This window comes from Phaenicophaeus curvirostris, chromosome 2 (assembly GCF_032191515.1).
Source record: "Phaenicophaeus curvirostris isolate KB17595 chromosome 2, BPBGC_Pcur_1.0, whole genome shotgun sequence".
Lineage (NCBI taxonomy): Eukaryota > Metazoa > Chordata > Aves > Cuculiformes > Cuculidae > Phaenicophaeus > Phaenicophaeus curvirostris.
Window position 1 is genome coordinate 39,336,744 of NC_091393.1, and position 21,783 is coordinate 39,358,526.

The 21,783-nt window shown below is 39.6% G+C and overlaps 2 protein-coding genes across 2 annotated transcripts; one reads left to right on the forward strand and one right to left on the reverse strand.

Annotated features, from left to right (window-relative positions):
- Nucleotides 1-763: 763 nt before the first annotated feature.
- TRAPPC3L (trafficking protein particle complex subunit 3L) lies at nt 764-17,666 on the reverse strand. The gene is made up of 5 exons (XM_069850962.1): nt 17,566-17,666; nt 16,661-16,758; nt 13,699-13,798; nt 2,032-2,217; nt 764-1,143 (listed from the first exon to the last, which is right to left on the reverse strand). The coding sequence occupies exons 1-5, from the start codon at nt 17,605-17,607 to the stop codon at nt 1,024-1,026; spliced, it is 546 nt and encodes a 181-aa protein (XP_069707063.1). The 5' UTR covers nt 17,608-17,666; the 3' UTR covers nt 764-1,023.
- Nucleotides 2,797-7,090, forward strand: CALHM5 (calcium homeostasis modulator family member 5). Its single transcript, XM_069850961.1, has 2 exons — nt 2,797-3,450; nt 6,056-7,090. The coding sequence occupies exons 1-2, from the start codon at nt 2,911-2,913 to the stop codon at nt 6,443-6,445; spliced, it is 930 nt and encodes a 309-aa protein (XP_069707062.1). The 5' UTR covers nt 2,797-2,910; the 3' UTR covers nt 6,446-7,090.
- Nucleotides 17,667-21,783: the final 4,117 nt, after the last annotated feature.

Sequence of the window (21,783 nt, forward strand, 5' to 3'; positions counted from 1 at the left end):
ACTTGGCACCTGCGGTTTCATCCAACCCTTACCCAAATATCTTGCATTACATGGGACAATGTTAAACCTTTCCTATAACTCAGGTCTCCGCAAGGCTGCTATTTCTCTATTTCAAAGTCATTTTGTGATAACATAAGTTAGCTGCCAAGTGGCAGATGTTCAGTGGCCGGTGACAAAGGCCAGGTAAGATCAGACACAATGACCAGCAAATTGGTTGTGTGGCAATCTCTGAATTTTTATTCAGGTTTCCTCAGGTGAAGTACAGATCCACAGTGAATACATGTTAACTACACCATGCTTTGTTCAGTTTGGTCATAAGATCCAAGTTTTTGAAGAGAAGACTGACATGAAAAGGCCGATAACTTGAAGCAACACAAGCACTGCTGTGCATGGGGTTGAACAGGCATGCCAGCAAAACTGTATTTTGGAGTCTGAAAGAGCCATGCAGAACTTGGTCCTGCCATGAATGAAGCAGTATCCCTCTCTGGTTTCAAAGGGAGCAGGAGGTATGGAGGATAATGAACGGCAAACCATTAATACATCAGAACAGGCATCTGACAGCAAGACATTGCATACAGCAGTCACAGTAAATAAATTGAATATTCCTAACCAAACAGCCAGGGAAATAAAGCACTTCTAGCAACTGTGCTTTAAAACATTTCCAGCGGGAAAAAAATAAAGGTAAAAGTTGGTCACATTTAGCTGAAAAGAGCTGTTGTGTGTGTGAATATTTTGCGTCCAGCATGCACTAAATACCAAAAAAAACCTCCAATGAGCCCAAAAGCATGTTTATGTGATAAGGAAGGGCAGGCTACTTTGCTCTTTTATACTGATATCTCTGTCATGATGATGAACATTGCTCTCCTGCTGCTCTGCCTCTCCTGTTTGCTGCCTGGCTCTTTTCACCTTTCAAATGTACGACTGGTGCAGCTGGCTCAGGGAAGCTGTTTCTACCCTGTGTGCTTTCTTCAGAAACAAAAGGCATAAAATATTCCACAACAAGAGTTTTTCCCCATATGTCTTTCATTTATTTCTTTTGTGTTTTCGTTCTTCAGCCTTCCTTAAAAATGTAATTCCTATTTCTGTCACAGCATCGCCCTTCAGCCTGTCCTGGAGGAAGGTAACTTCTGCTGCTAAGTGAACCTAGAAAGAATCAGGTCTGATCAGTTAAGCAAAGAAATGCCAGCATAACAAGCTTTTTCTCTCTCTCTTACCACAAGGGGACCCCCTTTCTCAGGTTTAATAAGAAAAGGTTTTCTAGGTTGTCTTAAAACATCCTTCACAACTAAGTTGATAAAAAGGAAGTTTATATTCAGCAGAATTTGTATAATACACAACCCTCATTCCAGTACTTTGCTTTCTTCTGAGAACCTAAATTGGTTGCTTGATGATTCTGTGATCACAAAATTCCTTGGCCACATACTAATACTTACTATACATTTGTTAATTACTCTTATATCAGGTACTATAATTCTAAGACTGATGTACATACATAATACTTGAATAGATTTTGCTTTCTTGAAACATAACATATATGATTAATTAGATATTGACAGAAACATAAAGCAGAGCAGAAGTTATCTTCCAGAAAATGCCACAGGAGCTCTCTAACTCAGTGACTTTCAAATGATGTCCTTTGTTTATTCTTTTGTAAGAGTCTTAAACTTAACAACAAAATTTGGAATGTCATCTGATATACTTCTGATGCTTTGGTTTCAATATTATAATCATCCACACTTGGTTCTTCCTTCCAGCAGGTTTTGCAGTAACCTGAGTTTATTATTTATCTTCATGCATTTGGAAAGAATAAGTAATGACTATTACTGGCTACGACTATGTAGGAAAGTGAGACATGATCAAGGAGCAGCAGAGTCATCCAGGTGCCTCCCTGGCTCTCTGCATTATATAGATATTTAATCTGAGTGATTAAACACTACCTAATTTTCTTTATATATCTGAGCAAGTGGTTTTTCTTTCCTGTGCCTCTACATATTAACAAGGAACAGAGAAAACAGAAGTGCACTTCCTTACCATTTCCAAGGCACCTCGAATCACCCCACAGAGGAGGTTACAGTAGCAAAGTGATGCTCTTTCTGCTGGCAGCTCCTCCACGAAGTCCACCAGTGGATTTTTGTCCAGGATTAAGGAGAATTCATTTCCTGCTGAGCTACTGCAGCTCACACTAGGTGTGACCCCAAGGTACATCTTAAAAGCAACCTACAAAAGGATGAAACTCTGCTGCATCAATCCAGTTTTACTCCAGGAAAAACAGATGGAAGAGCCAGATGGGCTGGAGACCAAACTAGATTTGTCTCTTCTGTGATCAGCTTGAGCCAGAGGTGCAAAGCTGGAGCTATGTGATGTTATATGATACTCCAAGGAAGTACAACAAAAGGCTGCTTATTCTGTCTTTGATGTTCCTCCATTTACAATCCCATACAAAATACTTTTACTTTTATCACTCATCTGCCTTCAGTTGTGTCACACTCCCCTGGGACCATCTACATTATGTCCTTCACTATATTACAGGCAAACTTGATAATCACAGCTCAAGGACTCCTGCAACTGGTGAGTGTGTGCTCTTACTCAGACCTCCATCTGCAGTCACAAGAAAACAACCCACCAAGAATAATACTGCCAAGACTGCAAACTTATTTGACTACGCAGAGCATTGTTTGTTTCCCTTCTGCTACTGATGAACGTTACTCTAAATGTGAAACATCTGCTCCGCTAGTGGAAGGGCCTCTGGTGTTTGTCCAGACAGTGACATCACAGCATTATCTAGAGCAGCGTGCAGACAGGCAGGCAGGACAGCAGCAGGCTGTTCTTCCTCTGGAGCGCTCTCCTCTGCTACACCTCTACAGACTGCTACGGCTGTCTTGATTTTTACCTATTTAGTGAGTATCAAACATGGATGGTTTCCAAACAATCCTGAAGTTCTTTATGAACCAGAAAACTGCGATAGGTTACAGTTTTATGGCGCTGCTGACAATGGGAGGTGAACGAGTGTTTTCTCTTGTTGCTTTCAGATGCCCCTGCAGCGATGAAAACTTCAGATATGGTTTGGCATTTCTCTTCTCCCCAGCTTTTGTTTTGCTAATTATTGGATATTTTGTGAACAGCAAGACCTGGAAACTCTTTACAGGCTGCTGGGTGAATCCCAGAAAAATATTCCCCAGAGGGAATGCCTGCCATTTCTTTTACATCTTCGGACAAATCACTCTGAATGCTCTGGTAGCCCCAGTGATGTGGCTTTCTGTGGCTTTGCTCAATGGGACTTTTTATGAATGTGCCATGAGTGGCTTGAACAATCCTGCCTACTTAGATGCAGTTTGCCACAGAAAATCTGAAAAATGCTTTGGAGAGCTACACAAGGTAGCCTGTGACAAAAGCTCCATGCCCTTCTCAGAGAGTGACGAACTGAAACGAACTCTTCAAGCACAGTCCCAGGTAAGAAAACAAATAAAGAGCATTATGCAGTTTGTACTGCCACTGTGATTTATCTGTGGAAGATCCTGATGTCAGATGCTAAGATAAAACCATTAGTTTCACATAAACAATTTTTTGGCATGAATTAGCCTTACAAAATACAGCCCATGTATCTTTTAGTTCTGTCTGATCTATGCTGTACTTCCTGGGGGTCCCTCTGCTGGTGAGATCAATAAGACTGGGTAACTAAAAGCTTTCTTCCTGAATGAAGATTGCTCTAAAGAGAAAAAGCTACCAGACTGTTTAGGAGGCTGAATTAACAGATGCTACCTCATTAAAGGGCTCTATCCTCTTAAAAATCTATACTACACTCTCCTGTTTCATACCATCCTAATACTGTCGTGAAATCTTAGGTCACTAACAGTAGAAAAATACTGGAAAATAAGATTGTGAATGATTTGTGACTGCTTATATAATATGTTTCTGTTTGCATTCCTCATGTTCATGATGCCAGATGGGAGCATGGTTTTGTCCTCCTTGGAGGAAGGAGGAAACATTAAAATAAAACAAGCCGAATATGTAAAGCTGAGATCATATTACATTTTACTATTTTCATGCGATACAGTTCTGCTCACTGCCTTGTAACATAAATTCAGAGACAAAAACAATCAAAACAGAAGGAAAAAAAAACAAAGGAAAAAAAGGCTACAGAAAATGATGAAAATACTACTGTCAGCAGGAAGGAAAAACACTGTGGAGCCAACAAGTTTTTGTCAGACAATTGTATCCATATGGAACCATTTCCTCCCAAAGAGCCAGGTTTATTTTCAAGTCCTAGTGTAAACAGGCATGGAATGCAAATCCTGCACTGCAGACAAAGCAACTTACTTGAAAGTTTTAGAAGAAAATAGCAAACAGTACTTGAGACTTTAAGTTTTATGTATAGGAAATAGCATGAGAATATACGGGTTCATTCTCCAAGCTGCAAGAAAATGAAAAGCTGCTAAAAAGAGTTTTTCAAATACCCATAGAAATCATCAATCAGTACAAAGTGACTAGAAAAACAAAGGAAAGCAAAACTATTTTTCCATACCAGCCCTTAAGAACAAACTTTTGTCAAGCTTCTGTTCCACTGCTTGAAAACAAGTTGCTTTTTTTGCAAAGACCACACATTGCAGTGGGGTAAGTAGGCAAAAACAATGGCCAGACCAGTGGTGTTAGGCATGAAAACATTGTGTTTACATCTCTGCTTTGCTTAAAGCAGAACATCCCACAATAACAACTTCAAGCACATTATTCCATCTTCTCCCTTAGCTTTAGTCCTGGAAGTAGCTCTTTCCTTATGTTCCTAACAGAACTTTGTCAAACCCTGAAGTTGCTATGAAAACTGTTGAATGATGCTGGAAAAGCGTATTTCAGCAAAGCAAAAGTTTTCTGAAAATACAGCAACCATTTCTAATCAGTGTGCAGACGGACTATGCTCTATTACAGGGCCAACACAGACCTGCCAAAATACACACTATTCCTTCTTTCTTATGTCCTCTCCTCCTAGCATCCCACAGGACTGGGCAAGAAGGTAACTGTAAGCCAGTTTTAGCATAAAAATGATTTTTCACTACAAATGGCGATTCATTGAAGTCAAAAAAAGGTTCACAAGAATAGCTTAGATTCCAATGAACTTCCTAGTAAAAGAATTTGAGGAAAGTCTATTAAATTTAAGACTAACTTTTATATACTTGATAGTTAATTAACGCTAAAACAGTTTTATTTGTTTACATGTCTAAAAATGGTCACAGTTTAAAAGGTCAATTGATCTGGGAAAAAAGTTACTTACCTTTTTTCTTTTTGCAGTTCATCACAATTCAGAATTGTGTCTTAATCCTAATTTTTCCAGGGTAATTATTTAACATTTTCAGAAGACAGAAAAACATCCACCATCTAGTGATTGTGAAATTTCATTCTCCCTATGCATTTTTCAGTTTGTGTAACAGAATTCAGTGAGCAATTCCAGTGTACCACATGCCAGATGGTTGTAGTTTTTCAATAAACTCCCATCAATATCCTCTCTAAATTACTCAAACACTGCTCCTGCCTTGTTTTCTATATAGCACTATTTAGTCATAGCATTATTGATTGATCATTTAGATCTCTCCTAGATTATTCTTCACACACAGTCATGCAGTTGAGACCTGATTTGAGTTCATCTGTCCCTGAACCTGCTATTGCCATTGCTCTCTTCAGCTGTTGTTATTCGAGTTCCCTTTGTTATAGAATGGGATGAGGTGGCAGCCAGCCTTTCGGATAAGCCAACTTTTCTTGAGAGTTTTACCTTCCACTGTAAAAATCAACCAGCTTTTGCCTTCCTGAGAAAGACACATCAAAATGAGCACTATTGAGAAGCCTCAGTCCTGATGTTGTCTTCTTCCCTTTGGTCCCCATAGGAACTCCCCATTAACGATAATGCCAGGCACCAAATGCAAACAGGGACGAGATGCCCGCAGCAGGGTCCAGGAGAAGCAGCAGACCCTCCAGACAAAGTGTGGTCGCTCTGTCAGACACTCTTGATCTAAGTAGCATACTTACTTGGGCCTGTTGAACTTGAAATTAATTCCTTTTTTTTCCCCAGATTTTAGGCTGGTGTGTGATAGTTACTACAGCTCTTCTCTCCCTGCTAACCACCTGCTGTGCGAGCTGCCAGTCAAAAGTCAGCCACCTCCAGCTGATGTTCTGGAGGGTGTACACGGAGAAGGAAAAAGAGCAAATGGAGCAGATTTTCCAGCTGTATGCTACCAAGTTGAGCGAGCGAAACCTGAAATGCTTTTTTGAGAACAAGGAACCAGAAGCGATCCCCCTGCCAGCTTTTCAGGCATGGGAAGATGCTTCCCAGCTCTACTCATTCACCAGCAGCAACCAACATTATAGCACAATTCACAAGCTAGTTGAAGAAGGCCGAAAAGAAGTAAAGGAGGAAAGAGAGACAATGCTGGACTTTGTAGACAGAAGGGAAATACCATAGATCAAATATATTTTCAGCTTTTTAATATTTTGCTATTATAGCATACTTGTACATGGTTTCATCTCTATACTTCTTCACAACAGCCTCGTTCTTACTCATCACGTTCCCTCCCAGTTACAAACTTGCTCCAAAAGGATGGAATGAAATTATTTCCCTACAATGAGTGAAAAAGCTGCCATCCTCCAAGGCACCTAGGGTTCATGCTCTACCAAGGTTGCTGCCTCCAGATCAAGACTTGACAGCAAAAAGAGATGAATAATGACTTCCACAAGAGGATTTTAACAATATCCTATGTAAAAGCCACCACCGTATGCTTGTCCAATGTAAATCAAGTGACTACCATAAAGTAACGTCATTTAAAAGTTGTGAATATAATAATACAAGTTGTGTGTGGTTTTGAGGTTTTGCTTCCAGGTCATTCCTATGCCATTTGCAGGTACAGGTTTATTTTGAAGCACCAGTGGTCACTCAAGGTACCTCAGTGTCTTTGGAGTCCTGTTGCACCTAGAACACCATGGATGGTCACAGAGATCAGCCCTGGTCTTCTAGTCCCTGAGACATCTGCCTGGGATGTGTGGCAGTGACAACCATTGATGGTGAGGTGCCAGGTAATTTTTTGGACAAACCTTACAGCCAAATTGTAGGGTAGCAAGAACTTCAAATTACCAAATGGTTCAGCGGTTTTGTGTTTTTGATGAAAAATAACATGCTGTTTTGAAACAAATCAGTTGTTGTTAGGGTTTTGTTACAATGATGAAAATGCATTACTGATATTTTGCCTCCACAGAGTACTTGGTCTTATCCTCTCCCACTGAAAATTTTTCTTTATATAGGTGTAAAGCTACTGTTTTGAGTGGGTTTCATGTACCAGGTGCAGCTAGTGGAGCTATGTAATATTGTTCATACTGGGCCTGGAGCCAGCATATGACAGAGGGTCTGGAAGGAAATTCCACATTTTAAGACAAGAAAATATTTTTTCAGCAAGCTGATTCTCATTTTTCTGAATATCTTAGGAAAACTAGTGTCTGGAGCAAGAGGGACCAGCAGACAATGCAGGTGAGGCAACTACAGAACCAGTGATTCTGACAAATGTGTTTCACCCCAGAGTCCTATGCTTTACCTCACCCACTTGGAATTCGCCATGTGGTTCTGACACAGTGTGTCCAGAGCCTTTGTGAACACTGTATAAAAGTAAAACAATTTTTCTGCCAAGTTTCTTTCTCTGGAGTGGCTGGGTGGGCTTTTATGCAGCATTTTACTGCTAGGCTCTCTGAGCCTGCAAATAATCATATTTTTGCTCTGCTTGACCCTGAGTCTGCAAAGAATCATATTTTTGCTCTGCTAGAATCAGGCTCTTATCAAACCAGGGTACTCTGCCCAGCTGTTCTTATACTCACTGCAATTCTTCAGCAGAAAAAAAGCATCTATCTGCATTTATGGACCACTACTCCTCTTTAAAATAAATTCCAAGAGCCAATGCCACTATATGGTTGGCATTTTCTATGTGTTTTGAAGAACTTGTGGTCTTTGAGCAAATGTTTTAGTTTTGTATCCTAGCTGACCCACTTTGCAGCAGACTTAGAACACGTTATATACCTAAATGTACCTGCTGCAGCTGAAAGGACAGAAGAAATGCTGCCAAAATGAGAGTCACAACAGCAGGTGCATCTGATACCATGTGTGGTGCATATCTATTTTTCTCCCCAAGCTCCTCTCCTGGTAGTATAGCAATCATCTGTTTCCAGTGTACATGTCCCTGCTTTTCTTTTTCCTAGTGAGAGATGCCCCAGCATCTAATGCCCAGACCCATCTCATGTCCTCCTGACACGCAAGGGGAGGGGAGACACCACCTAACAAGATGTCTCCACTGCCTGAGCCAAACTTCCCTTCCCAAAGCTATCTTTCCACCTTCTTCCTCAGTGGTACCACAGAAAGCCAAAAGAACAGATGCAAAGAGGAGGACACTGAGTAGGTTAATGAGCTGATCAAGAAATATGGGAAACAAGTTGATGTAAGGATGAGGTCTCCAGTATGATGTAAGAGCTGGGACACAGAGGCAAAAGCAGAGTCGGCAGAGGGAAAGGTGGGACAAAAGAGGGATACTTCTTTGGACTTTTGGCACCCTCTCTCTCCTCAGGAGAAGGCTCATAGCTTTGCACCTGCATAGCCAAAACCACCTGAAACAAGACTGTTTCCCAACCTGGCTTTATCCTTTACCGTGGAGGGGCAAAACCAAGGCACATGCTAATCTCATCTTCCTTAACCCTGCTTCATGTTCACACGTAACTCATATGGAGAGTCTCTCCACCACCAAAAGCAGCCTCTGAACACTTGGTGCTGCAACATGTGCCTGGCAGAAGCCTATGTCTCTCACCGACCCTCATTCTCAGGGCAGTGTCATTCTAATTATGTTGCCTTACCAAAATGCCTGGGACTTAATGTAGTTGCCATGTGGATGCTGGAATATTTCCGTAAGACCAGAAAAAAATGAAAGCCAGTTTGACTCTAAATTTTCAGTAGGGATCTGGTTTTGGCAAATGTAACCCTGCCCTTCAAGTAGCTGTCACAAAAGCTGGTTTGTATCAACATTGTCCCTGAATTAAAGCTCAGCAGTTAACATGGCAGCTCAGAGAAAGGCGAAGACTATTATCAACGCTATCCAAACAAACTGGAAAACACTCGAACAGTATTTTGCATTAACTCCGATGTCCATCAAAATATGAGTGCACAAACAAACAGCAAACTTCTGCTCAGTTTTCTGTGCTTTGTCCCTTGGTTTACTGTTTCTTCTCTGCGGGAACCCAATTATTCTCACTCAGATTCTGCTAACACTTCTTCCACTACACATTTGCTGCTCCATCAAACTTCAAGTCTTTGTTATAAGAACAAAAACGCGCTAGCTATGCTGGGCCCTCATATGCTTCCAATTTAGTTTGCACTATGGAATGATGAAACTGTCCAAATTCCATTATTAAAATTTCCTGTGTAAAAGAGATCTTGCATGGAAACTATGCAAAACCAGTAGCTGGTTTGCAGTGGAGCACCAAATTAAGGCAAAATTTCAAAGCTATAATGTGAAAATTGCAAAGTCTCTGCAGAAAAGAATAATTTCAGGACATAAGTAAGCAATTCAATAAACAGATATGAGATTTTTTTTTTTTAAAGTGGGCTATGACTGGACAGAAATTCCTGTAAAACTACCTTACACAAGTCCTCAGAGTGTAAAACAAAGGTCTTTTCAATCTTTCTTTGTGAGCCCAAGACAGAGAAGTAAAATTAAATAGCTGTTTTGAAACCTACAGCCATAAATCCATCTTATTTCTGTCTATATGAAATGTAAAAAAAAGAACATCTATTTAAAAATGAATATAGGCTCACCATCAAAGTGACACTCATATAAAGCAATCTCTCTCTTCTGAAACCTGCAACTCTATGGGATTATATATTGTTTAATGTCAAACAAGAAATTTATGCAGTCAGAACTAAAAATGCGCTACCACTTTTACTCAAAGTCTCACAACCTGTCTTGCTCAAGCAGCAAGAATAAAATTCCTCAACATTTTGATGGCGCTAAAATACAGCCTAGAATTAGCACAATATTTAGGAGGCCACTAACTTATCAGTCCCTTTATATAGTACCTGGGACTTTTCACTACAAAACATTGTATGCATAAGCAATCTTGCAAAGTAAGTGATAATACAGACTATTATGAACCCTGAAAACATAATTTCAGATGACAGAACAAGATCAATGAAGGACCAGAATTAATCTGCTTAGAAGGGGAAAGGAAGCCAAAATAACATTATTGCTCCCATAATTTCATTCTCAGTATTTTTCCACAGTCAGTGTTTGGCAAGAGTAAGATGCTTTAAAGATCTTGCCGTCTGTTGCTGATTCTGTGTACTCACAAACTTTTCTTTACTCTTTAGAGTGCAGCACTTAATTTTTCAGTTTATTGACTACCACTTAGCACAACAACCTGCTGTATGCAGTTCCCGATCACTACTGAAATTTGAAAAGCAACATTTACCAGATCTTGGAGGATTATAGAGCAAATAGACCATGCTCATTTCAAAAGTAACCCTCAGTTATAACTCAGAAACAAATTCTGAATCCAGGACATTACTTCTTTAGCTGAGCTTTGCTCTTAATATCTTTCCTCAATTGGTTTCCATTTTCTTATCCCAATGAGCCAGTGAGCAAAAAGCCTATTTTTACATGGTCTGTTTTCTCTTCTTATTCAATTCCGACTTTAAGCACACATAGTCACAGCACCAGCACACAAAGTCAGTGAGCACCATGGGAACTCAGTGTAGAAGGACTTACTTTGGCACAGCATCAAAACTTGTTGGCCCTTCTCCAGTCCAGTATAAACTAGCAGTAAATGTCAGGCTTTGCAGTCTGAACCAATGGTTGAAGTTTTAAGCCCCCAGACACTGCCTTATTGCACCTTTCCTCTGCTATTTATTTCCTAATATGGCCAGCTAGCTTTGTACTCCCCATTTTGTTTTTTCCTTTGCTTCATTTCTTTCCATTTCCACAGGCAACGTCCACAGCCTAATCATGCAGATTTTTTTGCTTTCCAAAGGACGGCAGGATAACAGCTATGTTTGCAGAACATTTGGCTCTAACTACTTCAACTGCTTAACTGCCTTAATCACTTTAACTTTTAACTGGTATTACTCCACACACTCATTCTCAAACAGATTTCTGCCTTAGAAGAGTTACTGCAGTTATGTATTTAGGGACTTTCTCCTAGCTGAGAACACTACTGCTGAAGAGTCAGAGATCATGTAATCTGCTGTGTAATTCTGAACCTGCAACCTTAACAGCATATTTGCAGTTACTTGCTGGATTATTTCATATCTACTGTTGGTATGTGCCTCAGAAAAATGTCCTTGAAGACTATTAAAAAAATTTTTTGCCAAACAAATGTGAAAATGCTTTCCATATCGCATTTTTTCCTCAGAAAGGTTATATTACAGAATCACAGAATTACTAGGTTGGAAAGGACCCACTGGATCATCGAGTCCAACCATTCCTATCAAACACTAAACCATGTCCCTCAGCACCTCATCCACCCTTCTTTTAAACACCTCCAGGGAAGGTGACTCAACCACCTCCCTGGGCAGCCTCTGCCAGTGCCCAATGACCCTTTCCATGAAAATTTTTTTTCTGATGCCCAGCCGGAACTTCCCCTGGTGGAGCTTGAGGCCATTTCCTATTGTCCTGTGCCCTGTCACTTGGGAGAAGAGGCCAGCATGCTCCTCTCTACAACCTCCTTTCAGGTAGTTGTAGAGAACAATAAGGTCTCCCCTCAGCCTTCTCTTCTCAAGGCTAAACAACACCAGTTCCCTCAGCCACTCCTCGTAAGACTTGTTCTCAAGCCCTTTCACCAGCTTCGTTGCTCTTCTCTGGACACACTCTAGAGCCTCAACATCCTTCTTGTAGTGAGGGGCCCAAAACCAAACACACTATTCCCACTACAGAACTCCTCTTCTGGTTTGCTAAAAATAGTCTTTTCAAGAGACTGTGTGCTCTAAACAAATAACCAAATCATGAGGAACAAAACCCAGAAAACCAATTATCTGTGAAAATCCAGAGACAATGAAATACAAATATCCCCTGAAGAAGAACTTACAATTGTACGAAAACATAATTTTGCAGCTTGGTATAATTCTTTTAATGAGACAGCATATTTTAATACAGTGATTGAAATTCTGCTTGTCTTGTGGTTTTCATTTGGCTGCCCTTACTATCCCAGTGTATCCTCTGCCTTGGCTCAGCTCCCCCGAAGGATGAGCTTTATTATACATCACCCTGATTTGAGGCTCCAAAATACAGTTTACTTCAGGAAGAAATTTAGTTTCCACTCTTCTATGAGCTAAGGGGATCTGGCTGGCTTTTAGTAATGCCACCTGCTTCTGCTTTAAACTTCAGCAGAACATGGTGTAGATGTTTGTTTTGCGCTCGTGCACCTTACAATCCTACAAGCAACAGCAAATGCAAGGATGTCCTTTCTCTATTTCTGTGGCAGCCATCAGTTGCTCTATGACAAACATTCTGGAATAACATAACTTCTGTCCCTCCATTTTAGTCAGATGGAACACAGGTATTTCACATGTAGTTAATGTGAACAGGATCACACATCATCTGACAATATCCATGTACAGTTTGAACTCAGATACTCCTGTCTAACCAGCATATACTGGTGTCTTAGCTCACTGTATAGAAAGCCTGTTTCCCAGTTCTGCAGTCAGCAGTTAAACATAATGCTCACATTTAGCTGATGCTGCTGGTAATTCTCAAGAAATCATAAAGTATACCAGGCATATTTGTCTCCTAAAATGAGACAATGGAAATGAATCTTACTTCAAATTACTGATGCCCTGATCTCTTCTCTTAAAACAAATGACTACCTAGCAAAAAATTCTTTGTTATGGAGTGTGGCTAATTTTTACCATTGGGAAAGGCCAGGTATTTCTGCACTGGCAATACTTTATGGCTGAAAATCATAACGGATAAAAGGGATCACTCACCATGACCTGAGCAGGTATTAGTCTGAGCTAACTCAATATCCTTGAACCACTACCTCCTTTATAGTGACTCAGCAGTCTAAAGGGGCTGAACGTCCTATGGATTTCTCTTTGAGATTCCCCAGAAAATCTGACTTGCTCACGGGAGCAAAAATACATCTTTAGAAACCCATGTAGTGCCACTAAATCTCCTCCTAGATCTTTCTTGCCTGACAGCAGTGCAAAAGTAATTTTTTGTTGTTTGCTGCATCTTCTGGTGAGGGTAGAAGAAATTAGCTTAAGCTGCAGCAAACAAAAAGAAACTTTATAATTTTTCTAACAGCAAAACACCTCATAGCCTACTAGGAGTAGAAGAATTTAAATTTCAGCTTAGCAACCAACTTCTAGGTCAGTTTAGGTCAGAGTTTGGCAGCCTATCGCAGGAAGTATCCCATTTTTTGTTCTCTATCCTCAACTCAGATATAAAAGTAAAACCCTCGTGAGTCAGCCAGATGCAGCACTATGCTACAGAGGCAGAAAGTGATGTCTTCTCTCAGAGCCAAACCCTGCAAGCTACTAGTAGATATGACACTGTAGGTAAGGAAAAGGCTGTATTTCACCCAATGGAAGCATAGGTGTGATTGTGGAGATGAGGGTTTTTGATAAGACAATCATGATATAGCAGAAAATATAGATAACTGTCCTGGAGCAAGCTGACAGAGGTGGAGGTTATTTACCTGTGCAATCATGTCTGCAGTTTCAGAATAACTGTGGCACTTTTTCACAGATGAACGAGCCAAAAAATCATCGATCAGCCTTACGCCAATGCCGTATCCCCTAAGAAGAAAAGGAAGTTATATTCAAAATGGGGAACTTCTTTCCAGCTACCATCATCCTAATCTGTCTCTTGTGCTTTCTCAGCAAAACAGCTGTATCTTCTTAAATGAATGGCTTTGAGGACAACAGATTTTGCTTGTCTAGATTCTTCTTTCCACCACACTTGGCAGCAAAGTGGGATCGCTTTGCCTGTGGTCACGTAAGGAATCATACTCCTTTAAGTATGATGCCCTGGCAAGGATGGTATGAATATATGTTGTGTATGCATACATTTATATTTACATATATGAATAAATATTAGATGTTAGCTATGCAAGTATAATATACTACACAAATAATACACCTGATTAATACTGCTTTGTCACTAAAAATAGGAATAGGAAAAAACCTGTGTTATTGATAACATAACACAGGATTTTCTCTATTGCTCTGTGATCCCCAGGGTTCACCTCAAACTGTCTCTGAAAGAAGAAAAAAGCAACTGCCCCTTCAGATCACAGCATTCACCTTTGTACTGATATGGAGTTCAGCAAATCCTGGGCATCTTCATTGCAGTGTTCAGGTGTTAGGAAAGCCCATAGGAAATGGACTCACACCTGAACTCTTCCACTTTATCATCTTACCTCTTCACCCTATTTTTCACTCTTCATCTACAATTCCCTCTTTGTCTTTTTTTCTAACATGTCCTCTCTCTTCATTTACCAGTTGTAGAAAAAATCCAAAATTTCCTAGTTGATGTAGTTTCAAAACACCATCACCTTCACTTTGTATTGAAAACACAATTTCAGGGAAATGAAATAAAAAAGGATGGACATTAAAGGAATTTTTGGTAAAACAAATATATTTCTAGCTCTCACATATTAACAAAGGTCAGTAACTACACAGTTTGCAAAACAGCTATGCCTACAAGCATTTTTGAAAAAAGGGGAAGAGAGTCATACAAATGTTATAAAAGAGTGTGAACTCAACTCAGAAATGTTTTTAGGGTATTTTTCCTTTCCATCTAGGTGGATGTTGGCACTCTGTCAGAGGCCCTTTACTGTCAGTAAAGCAGCCTGGACTCAGTGGACTTCCTTACTGATTTTATACCCTGTTTTTGACAAGAAGCCAAGATGTGATCTGATGTCTAATGTGATGACAAGAACAAAAAGTGGGTTTGGCAGAATGAAGTTTAAAACTGCAGTGTGTCATGCATTAGAAAACAATTAAATATTTATTTATTGACTAAGTACCAGTATCAATAATGTTGGTAAATATGTCATCAGCAGTTAGCAAGGCATTTATTGGTGATGCACATGACTGCTTAGATCCTTTTCAACTTTTATGCCTTAAATTTTCAAAGACAAATGAATAACAAATTGACAAGCAGCTATTTGGCAACTGTACAGTGAGAAACACCCATCTTACTATGGTTTATATATGTACAGACATATAGAGAGAAACCTAAGAATACTATTCTGAACTGTCAGAGTTCTGTTAATCTGTAAGGTTTCTTCCTGAAGCTGGGATGTTTTCATCTTCTAGAAGTAACGATAGCTGTATTGCTTTCAAGAAATATATCATTATTTTATCAAGTCTTTCTATATATTAAAAAAAGCTATAATAATAAAAACACAAGGAGAAAAATAAATCTCCACTTCTTCCAAAATGCAATTTCTACTACAGCATCAGAAAGAAATCCGTATATTTTTAAAGTGTACAATTTTCATCAGAGCACAATGAGAGGTCAACGTCAAATAAATATCTGAGGGATGTTGCCCCTTCTTATATTGTGAATAAATTGTTTTTCTTTTTTACAGTCAATGATGTTTTAACCCAGTTATATTGACAGCTATTGGACTGTAGTTTGTTTGCAAGATTTCAGATCAATAGTAATGTGGTCATTTTTTCTGTCCACTGTGGCTGTTGCAAATCCCTGTTTGTATGCCTGTTTTGCCTGAAAACACAAGACCTGCTCTTCTGCTGAAGACCTTAGTATATCTTCTTGTTAACCAGCTCAAAAATTGTTTCTTGCTGATTTTCTGTGATGTTATTATTTTTACTATGACAATGCTTGAGAATCTCAGTCAGGATGATAGGACCCTACAAACGTAGAAGCTTCATCTTCCAAAGAGGTTATCCATGTGGAAATCAGTTCCTCATTGACCATTTGTGCTATTTCACTCATTGCTGTATGGCCTTTTAAAGTTGAGAGGCCCATCTGCCCCTAACCCGGGCAAGGGGGAAGAGAGCCATCCCACAATGGACATTTCAGAGCATCCAAGTCAGACACCTGAATTAGACCCTCACAGAAGGTCACTGATTACAAAAGGAGTCTGCCTATTGACTGAGTCACCTAAGCCAAATCCCTACAATCTGGAACTGTGACTATTTCTTAGCTGTTCTAGTCACACAGCCATGGTGTAGCTAGATGAAGGAGAGCCATGGGAAAGCCACACAAAAGCATGTTGACTACGAAACACCTATGAGAAACAAAAAGATTGTCTAGTTTGAAGTAATATAAATATGAAGAAATAGAAGAGTTGAGTTAACATCAAAGTTGAAAATTAATACATGGAAACGGGAGAGGAAATTTAGACGTTTATATTATTAATTAGCTGAACACAGGACAACAAGGAACAAACGTAAGCTATCGAAGCAATCCTGACACTTTTCTTCTGAGAATTCAAAAGGTGATTGTCATTTTTCATTCACAAATCACTGTTATTTCTGCTGACAGAATATTGAACCTTATCCCCATGCTCTCTGCAATCCTAGACAGAAGGCTGAAATTCATAAGATAACAGACATAAAACTGCAGGCTAATATAGAGGTGGAAAAATAGCATTATCAACAAAGTTGAACAATTAAAGCAGCACTTACATTTGGTCTAAGCAGGTGTTGACATCTTCATCTTTTTCGTAGTCCTTGCATAGCTGGGCTACTAAAGCCCCATACGTGAGTACAAAAAGTTCTCTGCTCTGCAAGAAAAGTTTGAAATAATAAATGAAGCAAACTAGAATCAAACTTTTCCACATTTTTGAGCTGCTGCTGTATTAAAAGCAAGCAAAAATAACATTTACATTAGTCCAGAAACTTTTGTCCACTGAAATCCCCAGTCCAAGGGTGATAGTCCAGTTTGACCATCACTTGAGTCTTTGTGTAGGGATTTTGATTGTCAGAAATAACATTTCTTGGGATACAGCTTACATCAGGTAGATTTTTGTATGCTATAACAGCACAAATGTATGCTGGAACGACAAATGCTGTCAACTGCCACTCAAGATCACTGATGAGTTTAGTTCGAAAGAATAATTGAAGCAATGACCTATTAGTCCTTTTACAGTCTCTTCCTGTAACTGTTCATGGGGTAGAGATGTGGCCAGTGCAGCTTCTTTTCTCAAACAACAAGAATTTTGGCCTCAAGGACTCACACTGAGGGCAGGACTGTCTGAAAATCATTTCATGTCATAAGCAAGGCAGCTGGAGAAATAGAAAAGCTCCTAGAGCAAATATCAGTATTACTGCTCAAACAGACTACAAGCCCTATGGGAAGGCTTTTTTATGCCACTGCTTAATGGGTGGCAGCTTGTTGGCAGCTCATAAGGGGGTCCCACTGTAGCCATAAAATCTACCAGAGCCTCTGTTCTCATACTGGCAGATTTATCTCCATCTTTTCAGTACTTTCAGGCTATTCAGAAATATGACTGTATAAAACACACCAATACAATAATAGCTTATTCTTACTCCATGTACAATTTTAATCACACAATCCAAAAATATCTTACTATTTTGTGGTTCTCCTGTTTTCTTCCTGGTGGTCGAGACATGTTGCTCGTGTAGCACCTTGGCACCTGATGCACTTGATTGTCAGTGTATGTCTTCTCTTCCTCAAACCGCACCGTTTTCTCTCTGTTTCTCTATTTCCTCTTTCCCTTCTCTAAGGTTTTCTTCTTTTGCTTTTCTGCCTTTTGCATGAGATTTGTTTGCTGCAATTTGTAATGCTGCTGATGCTCCTCCTATTCTCTATGTGTACGGAGCCCTCTGGGAGGAATCTGACTGGCAACAGACCTGCCTCTGTACACAACGTAAACAAACGTTCCATCCAGAAGAATTATTTGTAATCAAATACACAACAAATGGCTAAGAGAAGACAAATGAGGCAGCCCCAAGAGATTCACGGGTCTTAGATTTTTAGAGACAGTGATTTCATTCTGTTTGTGCCAGGTTTTGGTGTTTGAAGAGTTAACAAAAGCTCCCTCTCTGAAGAATAAAAACACAATTTCAAGATACCGCCGCACAAGGCAATTAAAAATTCATCGGTTTAGAGCCTTCAGGATATACAGTCTTCTGTCAGCTCTGACAGCTTTAGTCTGGTGAGTTAGCGTTTGCCTATGCAGAAGCAGTATGGGTTACAAGGTGCTACTATCATCATGTTTCTTCAGAGCTGGCAGGATAAATCTAGACTACTCAGATTCTCAGAGAAATAAACTCTATACCTGTCACAGTCACCAGCTCGTGCAAATGGCATTTTCATTAACGATGATGTTTCTAGCAGATCTTACATCACTCTTAACCTGCTGTAACTACATCACTCTTAACCTGCTGTATTTATAAACATCCCCACTATGAACATCCAGAAAGTTTATGCTTACTCTTTCTGTTTTCCCCAGAGGTAAATTTGGTCTATTCTGTTAGTGTAGATTTGCAATAAATTTAGGCTGTGATCACAAGTGAATTTAGAAATTAATCAAATGGCTGCCTTTCCATATAGGATTTATCTCTACATATATTCCTACCAAGTCCTCTCAGGAAAGGAAGTAAAAATACATGGCCTCACCTCAATGCCATGCTGTTATTAAACTCTGATTAATTAATAGATTCAGCGCTAGAGTAACATTACAGGTATTTACTATTCCAAATACACAGAAAGCAGCAGGTGTGGTTCATTTCAGGAAAAAAAAAGATTAATTTACTTTTAAAAATGGAAGTCTAAAGTTACAACAAAATTCAACAACAAAAAAATAGGACAGATAAAAGGATTTTCAGGTTTCTTTTGTGGAAAACAGTGATCTCGACAGCTTTCATTTTATACAGAATGTGCTGGTGTTGACAACTTTACAATATAATAAGCCTCTTCTATTTATTTCTAGGCACTTTTCTGGCCCTGTAAAATCCAATTCCATTTTATAAGTGAAACTATTGGAAGTACCTCCCATATTTAAATTTAAATAAATTATAAAATCCAGGCATTACGACTTCTAGATAGTTACCTGCATTTTGTCTGAGACGATCTGTTGCTCAGATTGTGTCCAGCTAGTGACAAGCCCAAAATCTATCTCTTTGCAAGAGACATCTCATATTCTGTAGAAAGTGTTGTGCATTGCATTTTCAAAAATAGCTCTAAAAGATTATCATTAGCATAATTTAACTGCAGTGAAAGCATCACAAAGTGCTTAAGGCTACTCATAAATTAACACTATTTTATTTATCGAGTTCTGAATATAAGATTAATTACTTCAGCCTGCATTTTTAACATTATAGTCACGAAGAAACACTGTGGACCAAACAGTGCAATGCATAGGAAGAACATATCAGCACTGTTTGGAAAACACATAAATGCGCACATGTATACACGTAAATACACACACACAGTATGACGTATTAGGTAGAATGTACATATTTTTGAAAGGTCAGCACATGACTGAGAAAACAAAGCTGAAATGGTGCGTCCAAATAAACCGGGGATTCGACGGCTCCAGTGAGGGTAAGAAGTCAATGATGGACTGCATCCACATGTCCAGGAACAAACCAAAACCTAATTTTAACTGTTGTCTGATTTGCAGCCCTGTGAAACAAGTAGACGTTTGCATGTATCTGGCACCTGTTTTAAACCTTAACATAGACTTCTCAGAAATAATTCAAGGCAGTCTGAGTAGAGAAGAAGTTCGCACCACCCTCCACCTCCCCTTCTGTCGTATTTGTCAGGAGAGGATTTTAGCCTTCAGCCCCAAGAAGGTTGGTCTGGCACAATGTTTGAGTACTAGACTACACCAGTTCTCTTCATTCCCATTAAACTGAAAAAAAATACACAAAAGTGTGTTCTCCTGTAGTTCGAAAGCATGCATAAAAGTGTGCACCAGCACCTTGTCTCTTCTAGTGGTCTGGCCGTTATGGGAAAGCTGAAACCTGTAGAGCCAAGCACATGATCTCTTTAGCAGTCCAGTATGAAAGGATTCTCCCAAACATCTGCATCCCAGAGCAGAGTGCAATACAAAGGTCAATAATAAATTAGGTGTCAAATGCCTAAAGAAATTGCCTAAAAAAGTTCTTTGAGCCAAAACAAGAATACACTTGCCAGAAAAGATGGATGTCCAAATTAGTGCAGTACAGGATCAGACTTTTGTTTGCTCTCCATCTCCAGCTCAATAGATCATGTTAAATATTTCACTCACAGAAAATTGATTTTTTTCAAATAGCAAGAAGGTAGGTGATGGGCTTAAGCTACATTAAAAAATGTACTTGAACACAGGCTTCCTGCACCATAAATGAGTGCTTTTATTCAAAGCCCAGTGTGGCTGCTGCTTTGGCCATGCTTCAGAATAAACCAGTGCCGTTGCTTCCATCTTGCCTGCAGCACCTGGCCTGGGAAGCATTTTCAGAGTGACCTGCTAAAACTTCCTTGGTTAGGTTAGGCATCCCAGGAACAATTTTCAAGAGGTTATTTTTAGATTCAAGTGCCTACCTTCTGGAACTTGCTGCAAGCACCTAAAATCTCATAAAAACTTACCTAGGAAACACAGCTGAATACTGAAGCAAAAGATGAGCTTAAAAAAACATTAACAGGTTTCTAATCTTCCCTTATCATAAAACTTATTGATGATTTTCTCAGTGGTGCTTGTCCTGGTTAAGGGGAGAGGAACGTCTCCCTCAACCAGGACAAAGAGACTATGAAAATGACTTGGCAGTCTGAAGCCAGCCTGCAATCAGACAGACCACAGGACATAGGCAGTGTTCCCCTATGCTCTATCTGTCATGCAGGTACTCTCATAGCATGCTTCCCAACATGCAGAAACAGGCTTGACATCCATATAAAATGTAACTCAAAATGCAGCTACAGGAGGCACAGAAGATCAGCTGTTTGATCAGCTGACAGAGCCATGCAAAATGACAAGTAAAACTATGGATAAGGTTTTCCCATGTATCCGATTTGCCTCAGACATCAGCTTACAAGCATGTCTTTGCCTCAGAGGCAAGCTGGCTGTCACATCAGGTAGTGGTATTTTGGATTGCATTCAGTTCTAACTCTTCCTGGGCATCAGACAAAGAGCCTAAATGTCTACCAAAGGACTTTGGGTTCCTCTGCGAAGGAAAGTACTTAAGGGTTTGACATGCTGCCCAAGCTCTGAATTGGATCCAACTCTGTAATTTGTTCCATAACAGGACTTTCCAGGAGGATTATTTACAGCACAGCATAAATGCCAAAGAAATGACAATGCAGCAGCGCAAAGTTGTTCTATTGATTGTATAAAATGCCTCATTCAAAAGCCTCAGGCTGACAATGAATATTTCAGTGTTGCACCTCTCTTCAGCTTCACATCTAATGTGTTTCTTGAGTAAACAAATGATGCTTGGGAAAGCCTCCCATATAAACAAAGCAAGACATGGGTTCCCAAAGAAAGCTCAGCAGCAATCAATCAGAGACTTTCAAATTAAGTGGTATAATGGAAAACTTTCACAAAAAAAAATGTTCAGAATAATTCTGTAATACCCTAGTGGGGTTACTCTGCTGAATTTAAGGAGGTAACTTTTTTCAAAATGTAATGTCACTAGTACAAAAAAAAACCAAATATTGAAATCCTGTGATACTGAAACAAAACGAAGCTTCAAAATGGCAGTGTTGAGATACCACTGGGATTTTGTTGTGCTACTAACCTGCCCTAGAACCAAGAACTTAACAACAGGTTCCAGAAAAGCTGTGGTAAAATGCTGCTGGATGTTTCAGC

Bases quoted from the DNA above. Each gene is read 5' to 3' on its own strand.
- TRAPPC3L (XM_069850962.1), bottom strand. From the start codon at position 17,607: ATGTCTCGACCACCAGGAAGAAAACAGGAGAACCACAAAATA. The intron at 2,218-13,698 runs GTAAATAACCTC...ATCCTTTTGTAG, and splicing joins CTGCAGACATGATTGCACAG to GTTGCTTTTAAGATGTACCT. The intron at 1,144-2,031 runs GTAAGGAAGTGC...GATTCTTTCTAG, and splicing joins TTCGAGGTGCCTTGGAAATG to GTTCACTTAGCAGCAGAAGT.
- CALHM5 (XM_069850961.1), top strand. From the start codon at position 2,911: ATGGATGGTTTCCAAACAATCCTGAAGTTCTTTATGAACCAGAAAACT. The intron at 3,451-6,055 runs GTAAGAAAACAA...TTTTTTCCCCAG, and splicing joins CTCTTCAAGCACAGTCCCAG to ATTTTAGGCTGGTGTGTGAT.